This window comes from Electrophorus electricus, chromosome 25, assembly GCF_013358815.1.
Source record: "Electrophorus electricus isolate fEleEle1 chromosome 25, fEleEle1.pri, whole genome shotgun sequence".
Lineage (NCBI taxonomy): Eukaryota > Metazoa > Chordata > Actinopteri > Gymnotiformes > Gymnotidae > Electrophorus > Electrophorus electricus.
The window spans coordinates 7,487,055-7,497,262 of NC_049559.1; the positions used below are offsets into that span (position 1 = coordinate 7,487,055).

At 39.8% G+C, this 10,208-nt stretch overlaps 1 protein-coding gene across 3 annotated transcripts; it reads left to right on the forward strand.

The window, feature by feature from the left end:
* Window positions 1-5,804: 5,804 nt before the first annotated feature.
* Window positions 5,805-9,266, forward strand: LOC113567842 (cytokine receptor-like factor 2). 3 transcript variants are annotated; one of them, XM_026995959.2, is made up of 6 exons: window positions 5,805-5,908; window positions 6,540-6,673; window positions 6,757-6,904; window positions 7,135-7,237; window positions 7,383-7,461; window positions 7,561-9,266. In XM_026995959.2, exons 1-6 carry the CDS (start codon window positions 5,827-5,829, stop codon window positions 7,783-7,785), a joined length of 771 nt encoding a protein of 256 aa, XP_026851760.2. In that variant the 5' UTR covers window positions 5,805-5,826; the 3' UTR covers window positions 7,786-9,266. The 3 variants fall into 3 exon arrangements, with proteins under 3 accessions (XP_026851760.2, XP_035378698.1, XP_035378697.1); XM_035522805.1 differs by having other exon boundaries at window positions 7,204-7,237; window positions 7,415-7,461; XM_035522804.1 differs by having other exon boundaries at window positions 5,805-5,904.
* Window positions 9,267-10,208: the final 942 nt, after the last annotated feature.

A 10,208-nucleotide genomic window follows, 5' to 3' on the forward strand; every position in this document is an offset into this window, starting at 1 on the left:
ATTTATATATTACATAACATTTCACACAGTAAAATGCTTGCACAAAATTAAATGGTAATAACTATTTAAAAAAGTATCTGTGTCAAGTACTCTGTGGTCAGAATATCCCTTACAACAAAAGGAAGTCTGGGCAGCCAGTGAAGAAAAGACTATTAGAGGCACATTGTATCTCAGCCAATCATTCAGGACTCTGATAATTCTGTGTTGTTATTTTGGGTTGCTCAAAAAGACCATTTTCACCTTGGAGCCTCACGGCAACACACACACACACACACACACACACACTTAGCATGCTCTGCAGTACTGCGTGATGTTCACATTCATTTCAGTTCTTGGCCACCTCTTTTTTGTTCAATGGCAATAAAAATGTATGTTGGTCTTATAAAGTGATCATTATTTACTGATATATTTACTAAATGATTATCAGCATTCAGCTACCTTTGAATTACTGCATCTTGACATGTTCAGCTACAATAAAAATCCCCTCCAGGATACATGGTTTATACTCCAAAAACACTGCCTGTGCACAGGTGATAAAAACCTTGATATAGAGGAAGCCTGCAAAAATCCTATAGCGGAGAAAGGTTCTTGTGGTTGTTCTCGACAAACAAGTTTTTGCTGACAAACTGATTTCAAGATTATTCAGACCTGTATAGTAACGAGTGCATGAAATTCTTGATTAACTAATTGTGACCTGGTCAAATGCAATGTAGCTCTGTGCTCAGAGAGCTCAGTGAAGAGAACTCTGACATGATAATAATTTGCTCATTTAGACAGTGATTATTATTCATGTGTAACATTTGCTTGTACTTGACGCATGGTTTGGATGAGTTGATTGGAAGAAGCAAAATTTCGACAATACTATTTGTGGACTCTTACCTATTTGTTCTAGCCAAAGATACTTTAATTGTACAATTAATGCACTTATTTAAGTTTCTTTGGATAACAGCATCTACTAATTTCCATAAATGTAAATATAAATGTGAATGATGGAGTTTGCCTCTCATGCAAGTTAATAGGCAAGGCATACAGATACACAGTTTTTTTCTCCCTCTGTTTCTCTGATTGTGGCTGTGTCCACCCCTTCCACCCAAACTTGCCATCTCGCTAAGACCATCATTACAGAGTGGCGCAATCCAAACCCAAGCGGATAATGGCCTCTTCTGCCTGTGGAGGACTGATGATGAACTTCTGAACTGCTCTCCGGCAACAATATCAATCAATTCCCAGAGATCAGAAGGTGTCGGAGAAGAAGCAGAAATGGTATGCATCTCTAGCTCCCAAGGCAGCAGTGTTGACTTTACTGTAGGGTTTCTTTGATCCTGCAGCACTTTGATTCACAGCTCTCTCGCCCTTTTAGCTAAACATATCATTGGAATTTCGCTCTTTGTTCCTGACAGGCCTTGTCTTGGCTCGCCTCTTCGTCAGACGTGCGGCCCCTCCGAGAGGAGGAGTGCACGCCCTAGCCGGCGAGGAATCGAGCAGCATTTCTCAAAGAGTTCCCCCTGCTTTGACTCCCTAACACTGCCATTCACTTTCGGTCGCTGTCATGATCTCTCCTGGCTGGACAGGTGTCCCATCCAGCTGCTAGACAGGCTGTGGATGGTCAGTATATGCTGAGGTGCTGAGTGCTGACTGACAAACTCTAGCTGGATCCTGTATATAAAAAAAGCATCAACAGGAGCAGCAACGACAACAAAACAACAAATAAAAGGTTTGTGATTAAGGAAATAGAGGCCAATTATTTATACGTACTGAGTTACAAAGGTTTGCAGCACATTTTGTTTTTTGCCAGCCGCAACACTGAGGATGTTTATACAATAAGGGTATATAAACAACCAATGGCAATTTATTTGAAATTAATATAAATTTAAAAAAGGAAAAAATACATTATACACAGTTCTCTGACATTTCAGCACTCCCTGTTCACCCACAAGTATTCTCTGGTCGGCTACAGAAGCACAATTTCACTATCTGTTACTCTTAAAAATTCATCTAAATATTTAAGACCACATAAATGAGTCAGTACGCTGGTGTCATTGGTAAAAAAAAAAAAACCACACACACACAGGCATCACTATTGTTTCTGTCAAAATGCAAACAACAACAACCACCCCCCCCACACAAACAACCACAACCCCCGCCCCCCCCCACACACACAACCACCCCTTCCAAGAAATGTACAGAAATAAGAAATAGAAATATCTGCAAGAGTTCACATCAAACAGTCCAATGGCATGTTTAGAGCATTCAGGTGGTATCTTATGACATTCTAACAGTCTGATACAACAAATTAAACAAAAATACCATAATATTATCATTATATATATGCAGCACTTACCCTTCTAAAAACGTTCTCCACATTTCAGACTCCTCTTAAAATAGATTCAACTCTTTTTACCCCTCATCAGTCTACACACAATACTCCACAAAGACAATACAAACAATGATTCTTGGAACATTTTATAAATTAACCAAAAGCAAAAACCTACAATGTTGTATTTATGCAGGTATTCAGATCCTCGGTGCTGACAGTCAGTTGAACTCTGGTGGAACCGACTTCTACCATGCTCCCATGCTTCCACAACTTCACTGGAGTCCTCCTGTGCCTAATGGAATGGATTGGACATAATTAGGAAAGGTAAGATCTCACAGCTGATGGTGTATGTCAGAGTAAAAACCAAGCCCTGAGGTTGTGAAAATTGTCCATAGACCCGCAAGACAAGATTGTTTCAAAGCACAGATTTGGAGAAGAATGCAAGAACCTCTTTGTGGCCTGCAATGCCCAGGAGCATTGTAGCTTCCATCATTCTCAAATACAAAAACTTTGGAACCACTAACAGTATTCTTAGATCTGGCCAATCATCCTGGGCATGAAAGTCAAAAGAATCCAATGGTCCTCTGGTTTGATGAGAGGTGGATTGAACAATTTTCCCACAATTCCCAGTGGCATGTATGGAAGAAAGCGGACAATGAGCATCACCCTATGAATACCATCCCTACAGTCAAACATCTAGAGGCAGCATCATGCAGTGAGGATGTTTTTTCTGTGACAGGGACTGGGAGACGAGTCATGATAGATGCAGAAAAATATAGAGCAATCCTGCATGAAAACCTTTTCCAAAGTGCCCAAGATTTCAGACTGGGGTAAAGGTTTACATTTCAAGAAGACCCTGACCCAAAAGCATACTGCCAAGAAATAGCAGGATTAGTATCAATAAAACATTTAGAGCCATGGAATAGTTCAGCCAGAGTGTGCACTCGAACACAATAGGGCATCTCTGGAGAAACATGAAAATGTCTAAGTACAGACGTCCATCCAACCTGGCTGAGCTTGAATGATTCTGCCAAGAAGTATGGGAGAAATCTCCAACAGGAAGGTTTGCCAGGATTTTAGGATCACTTCTCAAGAAGACTTGAGTCGTTGCTGCCAAAGGTGCTTTAACCAAATACTAAGTGATAGGTCTGAATGCTTATTTAAATTGAATATTTTATTTTGAATAATTTTACAAAACATTCTAAAAACCTGTTTTTACTTTGTCATTGAGGAGTATTGTGTAGATTGATGTTGAAAGAAAATGTTTAAATGCATTAAATTCATACCAAAATGTGGAAAACTGGAAAAGGTCTGAAAACTTTCCATGTGCACTGTACAGTATATGTAGCAGAATACTCCAACTATTGCCTAAAGGCAGGTGTGCACCTATGACAAGGTGAGAGATGGTCCTCTCTGAGAGTGCAGGAAGTTTAGTCCATCAGCCTTTTTCACTAGGCTGCATTTTACATACTCAGACTCTCTCTATACTCTTTAAATGTCCCATGGTTCCCAGCATGCACCATAAAATTACAACCTGCACTGCCAACTCAGTTTAGGTCTCGAGTGAAACCTTCTTTTTTTTACTTTCATGTTGAGGTGGGTGCTTCGTAAAAAAAATGATATTCAGTGGAAAAGCAAGGAGAAAGGAGGCAGGCAGATAAAATCAAAAGCTTGGAGGTGTATATGTTTTCTAAATTGTGCTTTCTAACCTTAGACGTGGGAGTGGTTGTTAGTAGGACTTATCTTGACTATTAGAATGTTACATCCTTACTAGAATCACTGGAATCAGTCCCATATTGGCAAAGGGTATAGAATGTGTCAAGAACAGTACAATAATTTCCGTCTACAGAAATGAATAACCACACAGATGTGATGAGGTTAGGTTTACTTCTATGAGTCACACTATTGTGGGTGGTATAAATGTTTCATGTATAACTGCCAGTGGTCTTTCCTAATTGTATTGTGCACTAATTTGAAATGACTAATGCACATTTTTCCTATGTTTGCAGCTGTTGCTCTCTCTCTGTTCTGTCATAAGACTTACTTACCAAAACAAAGTCTAGCATGCTATTAATGGTCTGCTTTTAGCTTCCTCCTGTGTTTGTAAAATCTCCTATATTTGTATGCTGGAGAATATTTTTAATGTCATTTTTCACATCACCATTTTGTGAATGTGCTTATGCCGGTGGTGCTGCTGTACACTAATACTGTGGCAATTATGGTGTAAAATCTTACATGTAGAGATGATTAGGCAAACCTGCAACATTATCTGAACTTTGCTTTGTTCTTTTCTTACACCGCTCAATATCTGGTCAATCTCCTTTCACACATTATGTCACTGTGGTAGTTTTGAGGTTTTTAAATACCCAGGCATGGAATTCAGAGAAATTACCGATAGGTAAAGTTGATAAAATTAAGGAACTAATGCAAGTATTGTTCTTGGAAACTGAAGTTATGAATCAAGGGGCGCATGACTGAAAAGTTCCCAGCAAAGGTTACCTCAAATGTTAGTTCCTATGAAAAGTCATATAAATGACATTTAGAAACACCCATTTGGCTGATTTTCTAATTTAATATTTTTTTTTTTTAAGAATAAACTGCATTTTGAAAAGGAAACTAATGTTCTTGATATATGCATAGAAAAAGTTATTTGAATTTAACAAAGAATACATTTATTTAAATTATTTATATTTTAAACTCTAAATAACCTTGAATTGATAATCTATTAAATATTATTTTTGGAGACCTCAACAGTTCACAGCTGAAGTTTAGCATTTGTGAATACTGGGATTTCTTTCAGGATTTGCTTTGAATATTATTACTTGCTGATTATTGACACTGTTGTTTGTAATCTTTGGGTCATGATGTGCTTTCTAATAGTTGTAAAATATTTGATTTCTGCTACTACAGGCAATCTTTAAGGTCTTCATAAGGAGCACTGATAAAACTAAAAGACACAACTACCATTTTTATGTACTGAATTTCACATTGCATAAGATTACTTAGAGCTGTTTGTAAACTAGATATGTCAAACTTACGAATATGGAATAAACGTTTGAACTAATAAATATTTATTAATAATAGTTTCAAAAATGTTATATTACAAGTAAATGCAAACATAAGAAGAAAAAAAGGATTTTGACTAATAATCAACCATGAATTAGCCAAGAAATACATCATGTGTAGGTGTCGACAGCTGACTTATGAGTTCAGAACATCTTCAGAAAAGTGACTCACTTGGCGTAAGAGAACTGTAAGTTACTGGGACAGAGGGTCAGATGTTTATGCTGCGCTAAATCCTTGTGGAGTTTAAAATGTTGCTTTAATGTCAAGAGTATGTTTGATGTAGCAGTGCACTGAGCTGTCCCATGAAGAGGCTACAGTAGGCGCACAGAGGAAGGAAGTAAGGGTGGGAAAGAAGTTTAGCCGTTGTGGTACGGTGTAGACTCACTGTAATCCTGTCCTCACATGGCACAGGGTGAGGGCTTCTTGCTGACAAAGGGCTAGCCATGAAGACCTGGAGGAGCTGGCTACGACTAGCCCTGTCTGCGGTGCTCTGCTTCCAAGCCAAGGCAGAAAACTCTACAGTAGGTAAGTGCATTGAATATCTCCCTAGTACTGTAGACACTGTACCTTTATGTAAATTATAATGTTATATTACCATTATAATTATGTATAAAATATTATATATAACATTATGTTTAATTAAGAGAGTTAAATTTTCTTAATCTAAAACTTAATATTAAAGATAGTTTAGATATTAAATAATTAAAATTATTATGTGGAACATGGTTTAAAAAATGAGTCTGTGAAAACTTGGTCTTGGTGATTATTCCTTTTAATGAGACAATCATTTATGTAACTACAAACTAAGCATATAACTAATTCTCAGATTTACAAGGGATATGTAATAAGCAAGGAAGTCAGACTCAGACAGGGAGAGGAACATTACCACAAAGCCATTAGCTATGTTCGCGCACAGGAGGATATGCTCTAGCAGCTGATGCAGCTTTGATAAGATTTGGTGCGTCATGGCAAGTACTAAGAATGGAGAACCACATCAATTATCTCTGAAGCACAGTGTTGAGCCCACAGGAACTCAAAAGTCTTGTGCATAGACAGAAAAAGTCAACTTGCTGTAGAATGAGACAGCTTTACTCTGCGGTAAACTTGGAATATGACACTTATTACAGCATTTTAATTTCTTTTTTTGTCAACCCAGAAACATTTAGTATGGTGATTAAGAACACGTCAAGTATTATAAATGTGACATGGAAAAAGCCAGATGAAACTGTGAGCGACTCATGCTACAGGACGCACATACAGTATAGGCAATACTGTGACACATCCTGGAAGGTACTACTATAGCTCGAGTCATCTTATTTCGCCATCCGTCTGAATACACTGTTCTGATCAGTGTTCGATCATATTCTTTACAGAGCGTTACTGACATTCCAGGGTTCTTCTTCCAGCTGCCTGCTCCAGATTTGACAAAGAATTATGTTTTCAGACTAAGGATGAGGCTGTATTGTATCAACAGTGAGTGGAGTGAATGGAGCCCAGAGAAATACTGGAACAATGACACAGGTAAAAGTGTCTCTCCTTCAGTCAGGCTGCACTTTTCCTATTGCTATAAATCACTGTTGGATAAATATTGCCATTTAAAATAATGCTGAATAGAAATGTTTTCTGCGCTCAAGTCATCCAAGTAATCAGCTGTAGACACTGGAGTGCAGATTCAGAGTTTGTTGTTTGTGTGTGTGTGTGTGTGTGTGTGTGTGTGTGTGTGTGTGTGTGTGTGTGTGCATTTTAAACAGATCTATGCATTGCTAAAACATCTGTTAACATCAAGAACTATCTGTTGGTAACTCTGCTTCTGATGGCAGGGTTTCTGCTGTTCTTTGCCATTACACAAGAGCGGTGAGTCTCATCCTGTCTTATTCTCCTCTTGCCCCACACCTGGAACAGTCTTGTTTGTTCCCATTTATTTTTTTATTATCAAGAGCAGTAGGCAAGAGTGTTGTCACTCTTAGGCTTATGTGTTGTCATAAATCTCTCTTCAAAGGGTAAGAAGACTTGTCCTTCCTATTATTCCAGATCCAAAGCACACTCAGGAGACCATCTTAAACGTTGAGGAACTTCAGGTAAGCACCAGCATGGGTGCTGTGAAAACAGCAGCGTAACATATCTGCCCGTGACCCTTTCCAAGTACCTAATTCACCAATTTTCTCTTCCTCCTGAAGTGGTGCAGTAGCTTTCCAGGTGCATGTGAAGAGTGCAAGACAGCTGAGATCCTGGTGGTGGAGGAGACTGAGATCCCCGAGATTCCTGAATCCACACACACAGCCTTCGACAACTACGACCGTGACCTGACCGCCAATTCCATCAATCCGTACTCTCCGGTTCCACTAGAGCAGACTGTAGCACTGATATGTCCTCACACCACACCAGGCTACATTGTCCTCTAAGCATTACCCATGCTGAGTTATTCTAAATTATGCATGGATAACTTGATGGGGTATTGCAGTTCATAGATTAAGTGGCTTTCTGAAAAAGCCACTTAATCAATCAGTATTACTCTGCCCATCTCAGTGTGGCTGTATGATGTTGTTTAGGAATATATATTTTTAGCTAAAACAAAACGAAACCAACGGCACAGCCCATTACTCCTTTCTGTGTCTGTGAGATTCCCCATTTAATAACAACGATCGCTGTAGCCATTATATTTGGAAACGAATGTTCATTTCGTTTGCAATACTACGTCTGACCAAAAGAGGACACTCTTACTATTCTCATGATCGCCAGACTGGCTGAGGCATATCAAAGGCACGGAGGAGCGCGCTCTTCTCGGCGTCGCAGCCTGCCGTAAAAGGAGGATGTAGGTTAATTTGAAGGCTGATTTAAAAGATTAATGCGTATCTGCCTGCATAATAGATGTGTAGCTTCAGTGTGACGCCATCACGAAGCCCGGGCCGGGGAGGATGTGCCGCCGCCACGTGCTCCTTGGGGCCGTGATTGATGATCGCGGGACAGAAGGCAAACAAGCGCGCGCGGGAGAGGATCATTCAAGCGCGCATTAAGGGACGCTCTTGTAAAGTTTAGGATTCCTTATGTTCACACGTGTCTAAACCTTGACACGTTTGACCAGAGCGCTTTCGTAGTTATTCTGTTATTTCGGGCCCTGGCTGCACGGACACAGCTGTCTACATTGCGTTTCATTAGGCTACTGAGTCAGCGCAGGCCTATTACAGCCATATGAAGTACATCCAAGAGCCTTTGTTGACACTATTCTCATTCAGCCATGAAAACAATTTAGACTCTATAATTGAGTGTTTTCGTTTATTGGCATTAAGAAACTGTTTTGTTTCTGGAATTATTTGAGGCCTCCTAATAAAGTTTATTTGGGCCTTCTCAACGGCACATTGGATGACGAGACTGGACAGACCGTCTGCATTTGCTTGCGCAAATTTCACCGAACTCGTCACATCACTCCGTAAAATCTAGACTGTCTTCCACACTTGACTGAACTTAATTGTATGCACTCAGACTGTGAATGGGATCAGTTCTGTCAAACACAGGGAATTATACGGGTCTGTCAGGTCTTACAGCAAATCCCAGAACCGAAGGAATTATATTTCTGACATGTACTACAATAATCATTTTATAGACTCTTAGACCTGTCGGATCGTGAGTTTTCATACCAGAGAGGACCTGTGAAGACCTCTGCATCAGAGAGCCTGCCTTTGAAAATATGAAAGGGGATATGCTAATGTTCTTTAAGAAGTCTATGACAGACTGTGTGGTGAGAAAAGTGTTGTGAGTGTGGAATTATTTAGAAACTAGGCATGCTTGTTAGAAGTAGGTTGTGACTTGTGAGCCAAGGATGTGTCACTTGCATTCTTTACAGGCCTACAGCTCTACAAAAGCTCATAAATGCAGTGTTGACCAATGAACAATCTGTTCTGATCCATTCAGAGATCTTGAAATATTTTTTACTTCCCAACTTGTTACTCGGTCACTCTAATTGAGCTTTTGAACTTGTCAAAACTACAATGCTTTTTTTTTCTTTTCTTTTTTTTTGGGGGGGGGGGGGGGGGGTGGGGTGGGTGATTTTTTTTTTTTTAATCAATGTTTCATCTTTCTTCTTCCAACCAACTGTTCTGTGGTGTAAACTCCCTTTGATGAGCAAGCCTGCAGCCTGGGGGTGGATGTGATTGAGCAGAGTGGAGAATACACTACTGTGCTCTATGGCAAGCACCTGAGCACAGACCGAGGGGGGTGGGGGGCACGTAAACCCTGACCACAAAATTCTTGTGAAAACAAAGATCATGTGCCAGAGAGGTGGGGGAATTACCTGGTGATCACAGCAGCTGTGCTCTAATGAATGGAAGAGCAGGGAGGCTTTATTTAGGTCAGCTAAAAGTTATCAGGACCATTGTCTGGATTTGACTTGGGCCTTAACATTTTTTTTCCCCTTCAAGTTCTTCCAGCACCTGAATGCCCAGGAGCAAAACTCTCGTGGATAAATATGTAGTTGGGGTGTTATTTTGTGCCATTTCGGAAGGATGCCATCTTGAGAAAGTCTGCTGCTTGAGCCTTCCTGCTTTAAATGCTGTTTCCTCAACCAGCTGAACTGCTCATACCACCTCCAGGTTGCAGGAGAGTAGCGACAAACAGCTTGCTCAATTAATAAATTAACCTCACTAAATATGGCTTACAGTCACGTTTCTTTAAAACTACTTAATGATAATCAACACCCTAACAATGACATTTTTTGCACTTTATACTTTTAATTATGTATTGTGCTTTCCTGGCAAATGGGAATGAACCTCAGTCCCTGGTGGATTGTTCTCTTAAACATTTACAGTGGTGTGTGTGTGTGTGTGTGTGT